The 18034-nt window shown below is 40.7% G+C and overlaps 1 protein-coding gene across 4 annotated transcripts; it reads right to left on the bottom strand.

Annotated features, from left to right (window-relative positions):
* Positions 1–537: 537 nt before the first annotated feature.
* On the bottom strand, positions 538–12630 carry kdm2ba (lysine (K)-specific demethylase 2Ba). Of its 4 annotated transcripts, XM_085293846.1 has the most exons (11): positions 12479–12630; positions 8929–9153; positions 8654–8797; positions 7662–7748; positions 7028–7318; positions 4832–5646; positions 4495–4658; positions 4246–4407; positions 3616–3834; positions 3463–3536; positions 1661–1810 (listed from the first exon to the last, which is right to left on the bottom strand). In XM_085293846.1, the coding sequence occupies exons 1-11, from the start codon at positions 12530–12532 to the stop codon at positions 1796–1798; spliced, it is 2250 nt and encodes a 749-aa protein (XP_085149972.1). In that variant the 5' UTR covers positions 12533–12630; the 3' UTR covers positions 1661–1795. The 4 variants fall into 4 exon arrangements, with proteins under 4 accessions (XP_085149968.1, XP_085149970.1, XP_085149971.1 ...); XM_085293842.1 differs by lacking the exon at positions 3463–3536 and having other exon boundaries at positions 538–1810; XM_085293844.1 differs by lacking the exon at positions 3463–3536 and having other exon boundaries at positions 538–1810; positions 7028–7309.
* Positions 12631–18034: the final 5404 nt, after the last annotated feature.

The following is an 18034-nucleotide window of genomic DNA, read 5'->3' as shown; positions in this document are numbered from 1 at the left end:
TAAAATTGTATGGCGTTAAATTTGTGAAAAAAAAATAAACAAAAATCAATCCAATAATTTCTTACAACTTAAACACAAACAAAAGTTAACTTGATCTAATTTCACTACTTCAAAAAGTGGTAAAAAGAAAATTATTTTAAACCCTCTTATTGTATTTCTCTGATATTTGGCAAACATGACTTTTTTGCAAGTCATCCACCCATCTGTCATGAGGGGGCTGGATCCTATGCCAGATGTCATAGGGTGAGACGTGGGGTACACACTGGACAGGTTGCCAGTCTTTCACACGACTAACAGTGAGGCAGGCATTCATTCACACTTATGGGTCATTTAGAAGCACCAATGAACCTAACTGCATGTCTTTGGACTGTGGAAGAAAGCTGGAGAAAGACCACGAACAGATGGTGGATTCAAACCCAGGACCACCTTGCTGTGAGGCAACAGTACAAACTACAGGCTTGTGCCAAATGTACAAATTAGGTAAAATCTATTAGCCCTGTGAGAATATGGAAAAAAGAGAAAAGAGCAAAGCCTCGCTTTAATGGTACAAATGAAATTCTTTTAATGCATATTAGCACATCATTTTTGGATTTACAAATATAAACATCACATTCACCTGAGGTGATCAATTACAGCACAACAACCAAAATACAACACCTACTGTAGGGAGTATAGGTTCAAAACTATGCAAATGAGTTATTTGCAAAGGTCAGCGTTAGCAGATTATATAAACCAGAACCAGGTGAAAACAGATGTGTGGGGGATTACTGTATTATCACAAAGTCAGTTTCACAGTTGCTGGGACAGTCAGCTTCCTGTTACTAACTTTTGGGTGTTGAACTTCACCCGCTGGGAGCTGCAACAGGCTTAAATCACCCTGATAAATTACTTGTACTAATTATTTGACCCAGCTATGTGACACACCTATGTCAACTTACTGAATAAATACAAACAGTAATAAAAAAAACAATCAATAAATTAATATTGAAATATTGTTGAAAACCCCATAAAGCAAAAACACTCCACAGTTTAAAGTAGTAATGTAACTGAAGGCATGAGGGTGTAACAGAATATGAAATTTGTTTATCTTTTTTTTTTTTTTTTTTTTTTTTTTTTTATCTTCATCAAAAAGACATTCTAAATATTTTTATGATCAGATATATTGTACATGCTATTTTATTTTTCTGATACTGAAGTGATGTTAAATTCAAATGTACATTTTGGCACGCAGACTGTTACAAGAGGGCAAACTGAAGGAGATCATTTTCAGTTCACGGTACAGTCTCTCTGTGATAATAGTTCCTGAGACACTGTAAACTCATGAAATGTTGCTGCTATAAAAATACTGTTTTTCAAATATTTAAGGAATAAAAATAACCCAGGAGTCAATTACAAGCAGGTCTTTATAAAAGTAGTCTCAAAAGAAACACATGCATGCCATCTCTTCTTAACCCGTCCAGTGAATGTTTGTCACCTCCTGACATTAGACTCCAAGGCTTCCATCCAGTCAACCTCAATCTTTCACTTCAGTTTACTGACAGTGATTCAGAGACTTATCACAGGACCAGTTGTTCCATTAAGTGCAAAGACCATCTTTGAAGTCCTTTTATTGTTTGCCCTGTTGGGAACTAGCTTATCTTCTGCAGCAATTTGTCCTCTTTCAATTTAAACGGTACACTCACAGACATCTCTGCGATGAACCTTTCACAGGCTGCCTTGGTCACCTGCTTGCAGAAGCGAAGGTCTATCTGACAGATGCTTCCGCAGCGCTTGAAGAAATTTAAGGAATGGTCCGTTACTCTGTTACACACTGAAAAAATGAGGCAAGGAAAAAGGGTTAGAAGAACAGAAAACTGTCAGTCCTGCTAATTTAAAAATGTATACGTCTCCAGACTAATCACATCTGGCATTCAAAAACTGGGCTTTATTGCTATAAATGTAAACCGGGGACTTTGATAAGGCTGGGACTAAAATGTAAATAAAAGCAGAAAGCAATGATCTGCAGATCTCGCGCATTTCCTTTTTTCAAAACAGTACACAAAAAACTGAGAAAATGTGCAATTTTAAGAAAAATATTACCTCATTTTTAATTTGATGGCAGCAGCATGTCTCACAAAAACTCAAACATTGAGATGGAGGCAACAAAAGGCCAAAACAGTAAGTGGTACTAAGAAGAAGCAGCTGAGGGAATATTTTTAAACTAATTAGGTTAATTGGCAACAGGCCAGTAATGTCTGGTTATTAAAAGTGCATCTTAAAGAGACACTTAAGAGTTCTTTAGAAGTGAAGACAGGCTTTACAAAACACTGCCCTCACAATTCTGGAGAAATCTCCTCACAGCAGACAAGATCAACAATTAATATCGGATGCCTGTTATCTCCTGGCCCTCAGGTGGTGCAGCACTAAAAACAGGCATGATTCTGTCATTGAGAGCAAAACTGTTATGTGGTCAGAAAAATCAAAATGTCAAATTATTTTTAAAAACCATGGACACCTGATTTTCTGGACTAAAGAGGAGAGGGCTTGTCATCCAGCTTACTACCATCTGTGACGGTATGGGCGGACTTTAGTGCCTATGGAACTGGCAGCTTGCACATCTGGAAAGGCACAATCAATGCTGAAAGCTATATACAGCTTTTAGAACAACATATGCTCCCACCACAACAATGCCAAGTACATGTCCTAGTTTTCTGAGACATTTTGTTGCCATCAGATTCAAAACAAGCTAATATTTTTCTTACAATTGTAACATTTTCTTATTTTAAACATTTGAGATGTCATCTATGTTCTGTTATGAATAAAATATGCGTTTACAATATTTGCAAAGCATTGCATTTTGTCTTGTTTTTTACATTTTACACAATGACAGTAAAGAAGATTGTAATTCTGAGTACCGTTGCTAATTCAAACAAAAAAAAAAAAACACAAGCTAAGTGCACAGTAGCTGAAATGCTAAAAGCAGCATATTAAAGGAAGTAAACTAACCAATGCTAAGTATACTAATCTATTTATTCATCTCAAGTCCAAGTATATAATTTCCTGGAACAATCAAGCACAACCCACAGCATTTAAATAATTTAGTGGCTAATATCGATGCTTTAGCAAAACCCCCTATTTCGCCTTCTTCCTCTGTGGTTAACACAAGAGTTGTTATTGTCTTGTATTTTCCATTACTTTTGAAAACTTCTATATAATTTTAAACACTTATTTTGACTGCAGTTTATTTTACAGAGTTGGTTTACTTGTTTCAGTTTTGTTTTATTAGTTTCAATGTTTGTTTGTTTTTATTTTGGCACCCAAAAGAGACACCAACACAAACAATACAAACACTTGAGCCACTGGAAACAGACACACCCAGTCTCAATAAAAATATCAATCATTGTATGTCTTATGACAAGTTCTATTTTGTCCTAACAGAGGTGCTTTCTGTGTTATTATATGGAAGTATGAGTTTAGACTGACCATCAGGTTATTTAAAGGACAGGAAGTGTGCCATTTATTTGAATTCAGCCGCCCAGCTGAACTTGTATGCAAGCCTGCTGGAAAAAAAACAAACATGAAAAAGCCTGATGCCTGTATATTCCCATGACTCCACGCTCTGATTCAACATCTCACCTGAGAGGTTGATTTCTGTGAGGGAATCTCTGGTTGTGGTCCCTGCTGCTGTCAGCAGGTTGACTGACTGGTCATTGATATGGTTGCAGTATCTAAGGTCCAGCCTGGAGAGCAAAGGCATCTGTCGACTTATGAGGCGTAAAGACGTGTCGGTGATGTCCAGCCCCGCTAACCTCAGTTCCTCCACGTTCCGCAACTTGCAGCGGTTATCCAGCTGGCCTGTTAGTTAGTTGGTCAAATAAAAAGTAACACAGAACAATTTTAAATTTGATCAACACCTCAAGATTATAAAAGTCTCTGACATTCAAGTTCACGCTTGTGTTTCAGTTTGAAAACGTAAATCTAAAGCAGCGCCTCCTGGAAAAATCTATTTTGGGGTTTGGAATGAGAGCAATAACCTTTTCAGCTACTGAAAAGCTTCCCACTCCAAGAGTTGCTCTATAAAATAGTTAGCAATGTGTAACTGAGTACCTAAGAGTTTTAACATTAACACTTACACAAGTTAATGTGAAATGATTAGTAACTGTGTTTATGTTGCAGCTGTTAAAACTTAACTTTGAGTATCATTTATGCATAACAGCATGGCAGGCAGGAGAAAAGGGCACATTTATGATAGTAGTTGTGCTTTACCTGGTCTGTTATCTGTGGGAGGGGAGAGGAGGTCCCTCATCTGTGCATCTTTGAGTCCCTCCACCCACTGCACATCGAGAGTGCGCAGCAGAGGGCAGCTGGAGGTGCAGAGTGCAGACACAGCAGCCCAGGAGCAACCTGACAGCCTTAACACTCGCAGACCTAAAACATATAGTGGCACTTTAAAACACTGATTTGGGGGGTGGGGGTTCTGTAACCTTAGATCAAAAATCCCTTATAGTTAAGTACCTGGCAGTCTGTTAATAAGCCAGCTTAATTGTTTCTTGGAAATGTTGGTCCAGCTGAGGTCCAGGGAGACTGGCTGTCGGCGGATAATCCCACTTAGCATGAGTGGGGTGATTGAGGTGCAGCGGTTCAGATCTATCTTTGTCCAGAGTCTCTTGTCACAACACCTAGCAGAAATAAAGATTTGTGTTGAATGTCAGGTCTTTGTGTCAAGGCAGAACACTCTAAACCAAACTGTAACTGCTCCTCCACATTTCAGAGGGTTTTTTTCTCTTCTGCACTAACTGTAAACATCAGAAATATATTTTAAATCACTGTTGAGATAGTGCTGTGCATTTACCATCTGTTCCACGTCTTGCACACTCTCATGCACACACACAGCTCCTGGTGTGTGAGATAGCGGAATATCTTCATCCAGAGCTCTCGCTGGATAATGTGTGCTTTTCCATCTTTTAGAGGCAGTCTGTCGGGAGGCGGGCTTATGGGAGGGGGCCGAATAACGTGCCGCTCCATTTGGACACACTTGGGTGGAGAGCGCGGAGGAACCGGCCGGGTTGTCGGAGTGCTCCTGTTGAAGCCCAGCGGAGTGATCTGACTTGGGTAGAAGTGTCGCAGCTCCCAGGAGTTCCCATTCATCTCTTTGGTCTTGAGGTGGGCCCTCTGATCCCCGAGCTCATTGCCGTTGCAGAACAGCTTCTTGGGTTCCTCGTTTTCCGTCTCTGGTTCAGGCTTCAGTGGTTGCCGGTTCTCATTGGCCATGCAGTCCTCGGTCTTCTGGATTTCCTGGGTAAGTGCTTTGCTCAGTTCCCGACTCAGCTCTCTGTTAGGTAAACGCCGCTTACGCCGAGCCTTTGGACGCGGGCCTTTTTCCTGGGTCTCGCTCCCGCCCTCACTGCTGGGGCCGGCCTGTGGAGAGCTACAGTGAGACTGGTCACTGTCTCCAACCGGTGTTCTAAGGCTGAGATTCAAAAGGTCGCTCTTGGAGTCCCTGTAATCCACATCATCTTCAGGGTCTCCAGAGCGCCCTTTCCTCTCTACACCGCTCTGGAAAAGAGGCTCCCTTCCGTCTTCATCCTCTTCTTCAGCATCTTCATCATCCTCTTCTCTCTTGATTTGTTGAAGAAGTTTGGAAAAATAAGGATCATCTGACCTTTCCTGGAGAAACAAAAAAAACAAAAACAAAACCACATGTCAGGGCTCTAGATCTTTTTGCCACGTTTGCACTGATACACCTAAAAGTTAGGCGCACCCACATTTTTCAACTGCATCACTTAACACTGCAGTTTTACATGTGCACTTTTTTGGGGGGGAATATTGCTGTCCATACAGACAATATTGATTTAGAAATGATTAACTAACAATCTTGTCAACACAAGGTTCTTTATTTGGAGCACAGTTCTACAAGAAAGATAAGTTACTGAAAAAGTGTTTGTGCTTGCAGTGCTTTGGCACTCTTTGGTAACTTTGTAGACAATGTTAAAATGAATCATCACATCGGCCTCCTCTGGCGACCTGTTTGCTGCTGCCTGCCGCTGAAAGGCAGTGGGCAGAGGGGACACTTGGGCAGTGCATTTATCGCAGCACATGTGTTTTCTGGATACACTGTGCTTTTTCAGGTTCAGAGAATGATGGCTCCTTGTCAGAGCACTGGCTATGAATTTCAGACGGATCAGGCCTTAACAAAAAAGTTATCAATAGTTCTTTTTACATCTTATTACCCACAGCTACATCCACTTCTGTCAGGCCTAGGCTACTCACTAGGGCTGGGTATCATCATTGATTTCTATAATCCTTTCGATTCAGATTTACAAGGTCCCGATTGGATTCAATTCAGTTTTGCCTCAGACAGTCTGGCGTTTTATAGCAGATAACCTTAAAAATATTCTGCAATTTTGCATAATTTTAAAAAGTTTAAATTTCTTCAGTATTGAACAGCAGAAGTTGCTGCCCTCTCTTGTCTGAGGTCATTAAAAAAAGAAAAGAAAAAAAAAGCGTCAGATAGCGCTGTAAACAGCGGTAGTTTGGTGGGTAATTAAGCGAATTAATAATGGCGAAAACAGAGATTTGAGATGGGAAACTATTCTTAAAGTACACAGAGAGAGAAAGCTGTGCATGAAGTGTGATTTTATCATGGTGGAAGCAATACAGCAAAAGTCAGAGGGAATTAATGACGACATTCACGTGCTGTTGGGTAAGAAAGCCAAGAAAGAGAAAACTGATTCTGATGCGTCGGGTCCACGCTCTGTGTTTACGTCTTTGTGCGGAATTCTATCCACCTGCACTTTCAAACGTACACACGAAGGACCACAGGAATATCTGCACCACGGCCAATCAGAGAAGTCCCGCCCCTGACTATGTCTGACCACACTGAGACTTTTTTTTTTTTTTACTCGAACATCTGGTCGCACCGGTGCGAACTAGGATTTTTTTTGAGTCGCACCATTGAAAAATTTGGTCGCATTTGTGACCAATTTGGTCGCACTCTAGAGCCCCCAAAATACTGCTCCATTTACACACTGTACATTATTATACAAACCTTCTTCCTCACACTGAGATCCTCTTCCTCATCATCATCAAACAGCTTCCTCTTTTTCCTCAGTTTGTCCTCGGGCCGGGGCCGTGGCAGGTTGCTGGGTGAAAGCACCGGCGGCTGGCGGCTGAGAGACTCCTCGGGTCGGTACCTGGGTGTCTCCTCTTTGTCTGACCTCCTCTTAGTTGCTGAAGAAGCGTCCCCTTCCTCCTTTGTCACAGGCTTCTGTTCCCTCAGCAAAGAGCCAGGGAGGTTGGAGGCATACTTGAACCCCGGGCCCCTTTTTTGCTTCAATGCCAAAGGGACAATAATTGCGAGACAACTTTATACCTTTAGCCTATATTGACAAGAAAAATACGCTGTTCCTAAAAGTGCTCCTATGGTTTAATAAACAAAATCAATGTGACCGAGAACATAAGACACAGCAGTCAGAGGTTTCCTGCTTCACTGCCACATGTGAAAGATGACAAAAGTATAAACAGGAAGTGGCGAGTTGATCAACACACGCTTTAACCGAATATTGAAATAATGAAAGCAACAAAAGCTCTGTAATGCTAATTAATTCTCTTTTGTTTCCAAAACACACTTGATGAGCTGAAACGTGACATAAAAACCGTGACACACACATATTTGTACTCACTTTTCCACTCTTTCCAGCATGGTTGCATTTAGGACATTCCCAGCAGTTAGGGAGTTCATCATTCACCACCCCCGAAGCGTCACACACCTGATAAAAACAACGGCCAAATGAGTCGGATTTCAACTTGAACTGCCAGCTCTCGCTTAGTCTTGTGTTCAGTGTGTTTAATGCAAACAAGGCAAGGGAAGTGAAAGTGGCTGTTGTGACGCGTACTTGTTAGGCAGGTCAGCACAGTTTAACCTCAGTCGCTGTTAAACATGCCAACTCTTGCTTCATGGATTACTCAGAAAAGGGAAGTATAAACAGTTAAAGATCTCAACTCGGCCTAAATATGCTGTTACAAATCTAAACTGCTGTATGAGGTTCCAAATATATTCTGCAACAAGACAATAAAACAGCTAGGAAAAACCTGTAACGAGGCACAAAGAGGCAGCCTCTTTTTTTCTGTTTTGTTTGTTTGTTTTCTACTCTTTTGAGGAATTTAGCTGATGGCATTAAAAATTCTTAGCTCTTGCATGCAAAACAAACATGCAGACCATGCTTCAAAAACTGGTTTGACCAAACATATGCAAATAGCAAATTGTGTTTTTGCATAACAGGTTACAAACAGGGTGTGTGCAGTGTGTTGCCCTTTTTGGTCATGATCTAATACAGTTTCTTTTTTAATCTGAGAGTTTGTTTTTAAACTCCTGACCTCTTAAGCTTTCTTAAGCATGTGTTCAGTGAAACCCTCAGCGTGATGGTGTCATGTCGGAGCCGTAAAATCTTAAGATCCACATCACAAACAACGTTTTTTTAGCGTTATGTAAACATCAACATTTCTACCCAATTATCTCCTCTGACTGCGATTCAACTGCCTGAGTCACTCCTGTCATGTTACAATGATCTGAGATTCCTGGCACATTACTGCAACAGTGTGAGTCACCGTCACAATGACTGTAATGATGAGGTGGAGTTGTTCAGCTGTTCCCAACGTAGGCGCCCTTCTGTACCTTCAGGCAGTTGGGATGGACGATCTCATTGCAGATCGAGCACTCCATCAGCATAAAGTTAAACTTGTCCTCCTCATCCTCCAGTGTGTCCTCCTTCCCGGCTTCTTTGCACACTACACACACTGCTGTGTGGGGCAACACAGGCTGCATGGGGCGAAAAAAGAAAAAACAAGCAGAAATAAAGTTTATTAAGCAGTGAATGCTTTGGAAAAACAAAGCTGACAGTGTTACATGTCTTCATGGATAATTTTGGCTCTAAAGCTCTACTGACTCACCGCGATGCACTGTCTCATGATGCAGGACTGCTTCATGCGCCCTGGTCCACCAAACTTCTTCATGTCCTTACAGAAGTGACACTCCCCGCATTCAGACCGCAAGCAAGCCTCGCACTTTCTGCAGCGTGTCCTCCTGCGGCGGGCTCCAGAGGAGCTGCGGTTGGACGGCAGCTTAACAGCTGACGACGTCCCCATTTTGGGTTTGGGCCGGTTAGCTGCCCGCTGCTGGAAGGCAAAAAACGTAAGAGACATTAGATGATAACTCAAAATGAAGAGACTCTCTGTCATTGAGAACATGGACACAGGACCTTTAAGCAAACTAACAGGTGAACAGATATCAGACCAAACGGCTGAAATAACAGTAATCAGCACAAGGAATCCAATCAAACTGGCACTGCCATCAAACTGTGATGCATGCATTATGTATTTATTTATAGGCTATTCTTGCTGCTGCTTAATTACATGTGAGTCATATGACCCAGCTACTAAAAAATTCCTTAACTAAACAAGGAATTTAGTTTAGTTCCACCTTGAACTTGGGATTTTACTATCCTTCGGCAAACAGAGCCATGTGGAAACAGTTTATACTTAAGCAGCAATTAATATTAATTTTCATCAATTAATTTCCCTTAATATTTCCTAAGTAATTATTTTGTCAACAAAATATCTGAAAAGTTGATCATGATCTCTCAAAATAACCCCAAATTAAGGTATTCAGATTACCATTTCAAGTAAAAAGTTCTCACATTTTAGAAACTGGAATCAGTGAATATTTGCATGTTTTTGCTTTAAAAAGTACTGGATTCCTATTGGATGGAACATTAACGACACATAAGTGGTGTTTGTAGGCTTTTGATATACAATTATTGTGTTACTGATTAAACAAATGATTTGCTTCTTGGCTACTGGGTTAACTAGTACTCACTCTAAATCAAGTTAACAATTAAAAAAAAGAAAAACAAAGCTGTGGTGAGGGTAGTGTCTCTACCTTACGATATGAAGCACCTTGAGGCAATTTCTGTTGCGATTTGGCGCTATATAAACTGAACTGTACCCATAATGTAGGCATGTCAATGAAATTGTATCCTCACAGTGCATGTTAAGCTTAGGGTTAAGGGTGTCACCTTGAGAATTGTGACAAAAGCATACTCCAAATCTTCTTATTTGAGTCACTGGAAGCAGCAACAGTGTGATGCTGTGGACTAAAAATAAAAACAGTAATTTAACGATCAGACTGAAATTTAAGCAACCAATTATCTAACTGAATCCTGAAACCTTAATTCATTTTGTGATTTTCTCACATCTCCTTCTTACTCTCTTCCCTGTTGCCATGGCAGGGCAATATAAAGCACTATGAAAATAAGACAAATCACACAGGAGGAGAGGTTACCTAGGCAACACATTTGCCTCTCTGATGGCAACTGTTTGAATAAAAAACTGAGAGAGATGGATAAAAATAAGCTCAGAGTGGAGCTATGATTTGTGCTCTGAGCACTTTCCTGATGTCATCTATTCTTATTCTATTACTGAAATCACACACGGCCCACGCACGACGGCTCATTTCAGCTCTTTGACCAATTATTACTCCATTCATTTGTATAAAACACCAAATTACAATAAATTAAGATCATTCAAGCCTCTGCGGTTGTCTTATGTGGAAGATGATACTGAGGCGTTGCAGACAGGTAAAACAAGATGTTCCAGGCGAACGATAACGTCACTCTTGCTTTCTGAATGATATTCACTGGAAGGAGTGGAGAAACCAGCCCTAAATATGTGCTAAAGAAGCTTCACGGCAAATTGCTAATAACAACAGTGACAACATGTTTCTTCTTGTTTAACAGAAACTGCTCTTTGGAGCGTTTTCCCCCAGGAGGATTTTGAAACGCGTTGTTAGATCTATCCCTTTACATATCAGAGTTTCTTCTGTTGTGTTGCTGTCAGCTCAAGAAGTTGTTCTTTGCCTGCTGCTGCTGCTGACAGAGCATCTATGCAAAACCAGGCTAAATGATCAAACCAGGCAAAGCTTATTTTCATGGTGCCAAGCTTTCCATTAATCCATCTGACTAATACGGAAATATGAGAAAGAAACACAGAAGAAAGGACAGGTGCTGTTGCTGCAGGTGTGGCTGATACCTCACCATTTCCCTAACCTTATCTCACATGACTTTGTCTCTCATAGCATATCTAAAGTAAGGCCAAGTCTCTGAGCAAATAAAGTCCATGCAAAGTTTAAAACTACAACAAAAAACTGACATGTCCTCCATTCCCTCCATGTCTCCAAATTTTATTTGGCTGCTTTTTTTTAATCCCAGATGTATCTCCTCCCGTGATCACTTAGTAGCCAAATGTGTAAACCACTACGCTACAGATCCACTGTCTCTGCACAGACACTAATTGGCTGCTGAACCCTGCAAATAAAAACATGGCCCATATTGCTGTGACACAATCTTCTGACTCAGCATCAGCGTGGATGTCAGCAAGTGAAACTCACGTTTGCCTTCATCTGCTGCCCGGGCTCAATTAGCACAAATAACATGTGCTGCTCTCCCTATAATATGTCACAACAGAAGACTTCAAAATATGATCTTTGATGCTACACTCTGAGTGAGTGAGTGTTGTGGATATAAACATTGTGTAAGAGCAGGGGTCTGACGCTTACATCAGCACTTCTCCCATTTCTCTTGAACTGTACATGCCAACTGTGTGCTGGAGAGACTTGTGCAATATCTAATGAGCCCTGTGAGAAAGTATCCATGCTGCTGACCTCAAATGAGCATGCACTCCATGCCACTCATGAGAAGTTCCCCCCTGTAAGCCACATTAAAGCTTTATTTCTGTTAAAAATCAAACCCATTTGCCCAGTTTGGGGCCACTGGACTACTAAGTAACAGAAGTAGAGACACTTCATTGTTACCCTCTCCCCACCCCCACCCCCTTTCTCTGTCCCTGCTTCCTCAACGTTTTTGACTAAAGCTTTCTTAAAGGCGCAGAGTTGTGGGACAAGTTTTGGAAGTGAGAGGAAATCAATCACATGAAAAACAGTTTCGATATAGCAGGTTAACCAAAGTGCACGATAAAATCACAAGTTGGCCAGCATAAAGTCGGATGGCCTTCACCGTTAAGGTAGTGGGTGATAACGAGGTTGTGGTCACAGCCGCGGATCTGTAACCTCACTGGATGAGGCTGCTCGCTATTAAGAGGTGGTCAGTACAAAAATGGGTCGGTTGTGGCTAACAAGATAGATGGTGTCTAGGAGGCGAGGACACGGTGTGTTTTTGGACGGTCACGGAACACAAAAAGGAGGAACTCCAGTTCTTTTAAATGTGTACAAATATTTAGCTTTGTGTTTATTCGCTATTACCTGGCTGACCGAAGAATAAGGTTTAAAACACACCTTCTCCTTTCAACCCGACTAACCTACATAGAGAGAGGAAAAGCGGATACAAACATTCACCTGAAGTAACTGACGAAAAGGAAAAAACGCCAAAACCCTTTTTTTAAATCGAGAAGCATACAGAGCAAAGTAGAGTTCACGAAATTAAAATACCTGCTCAGATTCTGAATCATATTCCTCATCGTCTCCGCTCAGTGACAAGGCCATGTCTCCTCTCTCTCATCGTTTGAGAAAACTAACATGGCTGAACAAGCTAAGTTCGTCCCCCCCTTCCTTCACACCAAACACACACAGGCAGCTTCTGCAGGCTGCGTTCACGAACCATAGGAAATATCAAAACTGACGTAAAAAACCTAAACGACACAACTATAATTCAAAATGTATTGGAAAGAAACGTAAACGCAGAGGGTTGTACAGAAATTGAACAAATATACAGGTTTCTGGGATGGTTCGTTATTGTATTAACACCCTATCCATATGACAATAAAATCGGCTAAATGTAATTAACGTGGCATGTTAACGCAACGTCGATGAAACAGGAAGTAAAGATAAGCAGGTAAAACAAGATGTCTCCCTCCCACACTCGTCCGTCTTTGCTTTTGTCTTGGCGTTTGTAGGCAGTCTATGGGCTATATGACTCAGTGGCAGAACAAATTCTTCAAAGGTTTATTTAATGCGTTTAACCTTTTAATCCTTATGGGCTTAGCAGTTTACAAATAGCATTAAACTTCAAAAACACTCAGTGAGTTTATTCAGGCGTTTGTCATCAAATGTTGATAAGGTGATAATGTGTTTACTTTTAATAATTGAAACTTTAAAAATATTCCCAACTATACAGCCATGTATGTACAGTGTATAAAGTTCACCTAATGTAGCTAGATGTAAACACTCTTAAACTAAAAGTGAAAAACAGCACTTTGATTTCCCAGTCAAGAACTGTCTTTCTTATCTGATTTAGCCTACCTGACAGCAGATTCAACACAACGTGAAGTATGTATTACTCATTGTTTGGTTAGTTATATAATTATGATGATTAAACACAGAGTTATGTAAAGCAAGAATGTGTGTGTAAAGATTGAACATGAACATATAGACGCCACCCAGTGTTGAAACTCAGTTTGCTCCAGCTACAGTGTAATGGCTTTGGAATTATCTTGTCTAGGGCTCCTGACGGTGTAAGAACAGATTCATAGGTCAGTGTATTCACGACACAGGAGCAGTTCAACATAAAGCAAAAAGTAACATTTCTAATATTCTCTGTGAGATGTTTGGTTGTGCTATGTCTGGCCCCCGAATGGTTTCCCCTCCCACTGGCAGACTACTCTGGCAGTTCACAGAGAAGTACCACAACTAGATCCCCCCACTGATACAAAAAGTGTACGTCCGCCTACTGAATGCCAGGAAATATACAAGTGGTTACCTTGTGGTAATTCAAGTGTTGCAAAACTTTCTGACTGAAACCTCACTAAAAGGACCTGCTGTACCAAAGCAGAAATGTTTATATTTTAAATTTGTATTGTAGCTTGTTTTTAAATTCATTGCATTATCATTGTGTAATATCCTTTTTAAAGATAACAAGAAACTTTGAAAGATTTGTGATTTACCAGATATTTGTAAATTCTCATCTTGAAGTTGCATAGCAGGATTGATACTTTGTTTCCATCCTCTAAGTTGAATATGTAGCCCACTGAATTGTGTTAAATTACTATTATCTGTATATTTAGGAAACTGAAATAAAATACTTCAAACACAATATGAAAAAATGTTTGAACTTTGTCACGTCCTTTTTATTTATATTTCATGGCAAATTTAAACAAGAGCAAACCCAAAGTGCTTTCCAGACAGATGTGTTTATATTCTACATCTCTGTAACAGTGCGGCCTTTTGCGGCTGGATTTACAGTGAGGAAGACCAAGATAGTGGAACGAAGCATGTATTCACAGTATAGCTCCCCTCACAAAACTGTATCTAATGACAACTAGCAGCCTTAAATACATCAATTTCAATAAATAAACATACAAATACATTTTACATTTTCATAAACAAACAAACAAAACCCTCAAAAAACCCAAGAAACCCAAGCCTTAACCCATGGCCTCTCCCGGAACCTTTAAATGGTGTCTGGACCCCCGGGGAAGCATTTGCCCAAACACCCTGAAAAGGACACAGGAAAGACAGGTTAGTAATCATATCCTCTTTGCACCACCTTTACTTCAAATTTTTGACTCGCACACAATCACACTTAAACTTCTTGTGTGCAAATGTTCTTCATGTGCAAATCTATGTTTAAAGTGCAATGCTAAATAAAGTGCTGGATAAGTTGCTTTTAATACAGTAAAAGGTGCTCCTAAAGTGCTACACAAATTATAATATGAATAGTAGTAAGGGAGTCCTCTTCCTTACATTTCCTCCCCTCTCTTAATTGCAAAGTGCTTCAGTCCTCTGTCATCCTGGATAAACAGTCAGTAACCACATTTGACTTCCCTGGCCTGTACAGGACCGTAAAGTCATGATGCTGCAAAGACAGGTACTATCCTGCAATGCAAGCATTTGCATCCCTCATGCGGTTCGACTACTGGAGGGCACAGCGATCAGTCTCTAGAGTGAAGTGATGTCCCAGAAGATAATACCTCAAGATCTCAATAGCCCATTTTCATGGCCAAACACTTTCCCCACTGTCGAATACCTCGTCTCCCTGTCAGGTAGTTTCCGACTCAGAAACACCACAGGCCTTCTTTCACCATCTTGCTGAAGCACAGCTCCAAGGCCTACTTCTGAAGCATCTGTTTACAAGATGAATGGCTTGCTGAAGTCTGGGCTGTATAGAACTGAATGTGTGCATACTGCTTCCTTGAGCTCTCTGAATGCATGCTCACATTCTGTCCAACACACTTTGTCGGGGGCTGAACCCTTTGTGAGGTCATTCAGTGCAGTGGATCACTCTGCAAAATAAAATATGAATTTTCTGCACCAGCCTACCAGACCCAGAAAACCTCTCACCTTCCTTTTTTGTCATCGGAACTGAGAAGGACTGGAAACCTGGACATACATCCCTGGCCACACAAAACTGCTGCTGATCCTATTCAGTGTTTTGAGAAAAGCCATATGACCTGCCCATGGAATTGAATGGCCTAAATCCGTAACTTTGTTTCTGAACTGTTGTGGGAGTGCTACCGCCTCACACTTCCTCTTTTTCCTGGTACAAGATGCCTCCTTTAATTAAGTAAACAATGTCTACAAGATCTTACCTGACCTTGACTAGCTCCCTCTACCTCTGTTACCTTCTCAAACCAGGGTTTTAGAGTAGGGTCGCTTCTTTGGAGTGCACCTAAATCTGAGGGAATGTCAAACTCAAGCTGGTTATTTGGCTTGGGAAACCATGGTGTACCGTTTTCCCCTGAGCCTTTGACCTTTTCCCTTTTCTGCTCTCTGTTTCCAGAGACTCCTCAAAAAAAAGAAAGAAAGAAAGAAAGAAAAAAAAAGGGGGGGGGGGGGTAGCTCTTAGATCATTTTCTTTGCACTTTATGGTCTTGTGCCTACATGACAGGGTTTCAATGGTTCTGCTGTCATATCTAGAGGAAGTGAGCCTCTAGATTCATCACTTAGATTTTCCCCTGAATTCAAACTAGAATGTACAAGAGTTTCGAAGCAAAGCTTCTTCTTTACGCCCATAAATTAAAACAGGGACAATATAAGCTTTCTTTCCTACTGGCTCTGTGGCTGGTCTTGGAACTGCACACAAAAGAGATGGTTTTGATTTAAGGGCATGGCAAAATGTTGTGTATAATAATAATAATAATAATAATAATAATAATAATAAATTTTATTTATGAGCGCCTTTCAAGTCACCCAAGGACACTTTACAATAGGATAAAACACATAATAGAACAATGACAAAATAAGAACAATAAAACAAAAGCACAAGATAAAATTAACAAACAGTGGATTCACAGTGAATATGCAGATTTGAACAGATGGAGAGAACCATTGTTTCTTATTTCTGGGGGTAGAGCGTTCCACAGCCTGGGAGCAGAGCAGCTGAAAGCTCTGCTTCCCATGGTGGTGAGGCGGAAGGAAGGTACAGCAAGATGGATAGAAGAAGAAGATCGAAGTGAACGGGCAGAACAGGTAGTGCTTAACAGGTTAGAAAGGTAAGGAGGAGCGAGGTTATGAATGGCCTTGAAGGTGAGCAGAAGAAGTTTGAATATTATCTGGAATTTCACAGGGAGCCAGTGAAGTTCCTGAAGAACAGGGGGTGATGTACTGGTAGGAGGGGGTTCTGGTGATAATGCAAGCAGCAGAGTTCTGAACCAGTTGAAGCTTATGGAGGGATTTTTGGGGGAGACCATGCAGAAGAGAATTGCAGTAGTCAATTTGGGAGGCAACAACACTGAGGACAAGAATGGACGTAGACTGGGTGGAAAGAGAAGGAAGTAATCTGTTAATGTTGCGTAGATGGAAGTAGGCAGAACGGGTGAGATTATTGATGTGAGATTTATAGGAAAGTGAACTGTCTAGGATGACACCAAGGCTCTTAGCCTGAGGAGAAGGGAAAACTGTGGAGTTATCAATGGTGAGTGAGAAATGGTTCGAATGGCCAAAGTTATGACAGTGATAACATTTAATATCCTGAACTGAAGACTTAAAAGATTTCTTAACATTGTGAGGTCTTTGGGAAGGGAGCTGCTAGGAACTAGAAGGATTTCTAGCCTGAACTTGACCAGAGTCCTCTTCACCCCCACTGGGCTTACTTGGTTTAGCATAGTGGGTCTCCCAGCTCAAGTAGGTGCTCTTGCTTCCCTTTCTGGTGGAAGTGAAAACCTCAATGAGGCTAGCTGCTTCCTTTGCCGTCTTTGGGTCACGCTCACATATCCAGATCTCCAGCTTTCTTCCACCTCTTGTCATTATTTTCTCACTGTAGCGTGAACGACACACTTCTGACACCACTTGTAACAATGAGGCACACCAAGACAAGTATAGTGGAACAAAGAATTTATTCATAGTATAGCTCACCTCACAAAACTGCATCCAATGACAGCTAGCAGCCTTAAATACTTTCAGCTGTCACAGGCTAAACCATTATTCCACTAACAGGTGAGTTCTCAAATCCCAACCTTTTACCACATTATACAATACATCAATTTCAATAAATAAATATATAAATACATTTACATTTTCACATTAATACATATTAATACATACATTATATCTTATTTAAAACACCAAAAAAGAAAAAACCCAAGCACAAAAGATTCCCCACACTCCCTTAACCCATGGCCTCTCCCGGACCCTTTAAATAGTGTCTGGACCCCCGGGACAACATTTGCCCAAACACCCTGAAGAGGACACAGGAAAGAAAGGTGAGTAATCACATCCCTTCTTTGCACCACGTTTACTGCTTAATTTTCACATTCACGTTAGTTTTCCTTACTGTTAAACCTTATTTTCTCTCAATCACAATTTCTTTCTCCTCACAGACAACCACCACATTTCTTGATGAGGAGCAGCTGTGCAGGACCTGGAACAAAGGCGATCAACTGATTTTAAAATACACAATAAATATTCAATAAATAATTAAACTTCCTGTGTGCAAATGTTCTTCATGTGCAAAATCTATATTTAAAGTGCAATGCTAAATAAAGTGCTAGATAAGGTGTTTTTAATAAAGTAAAAGGTCCTAAAATGCAATACAAATTATAATATAAATAA

The sequence above is a fragment of the Mchenga conophoros genome, linkage group LG12 (assembly GCF_057382185.1).
Source record: "Mchenga conophoros isolate Kocher_MC1m ecotype Shallow Benthic linkage group LG12, M_conophoros_male_GT1.1, whole genome shotgun sequence".
NCBI lineage: Eukaryota > Metazoa > Chordata > Actinopteri > Cichliformes > Cichlidae > Mchenga > Mchenga conophoros.
The sequence above is the reverse complement of the archived record's forward strand: the minus strand, read 5'-3'. Positions and strand labels throughout refer to the sequence as shown.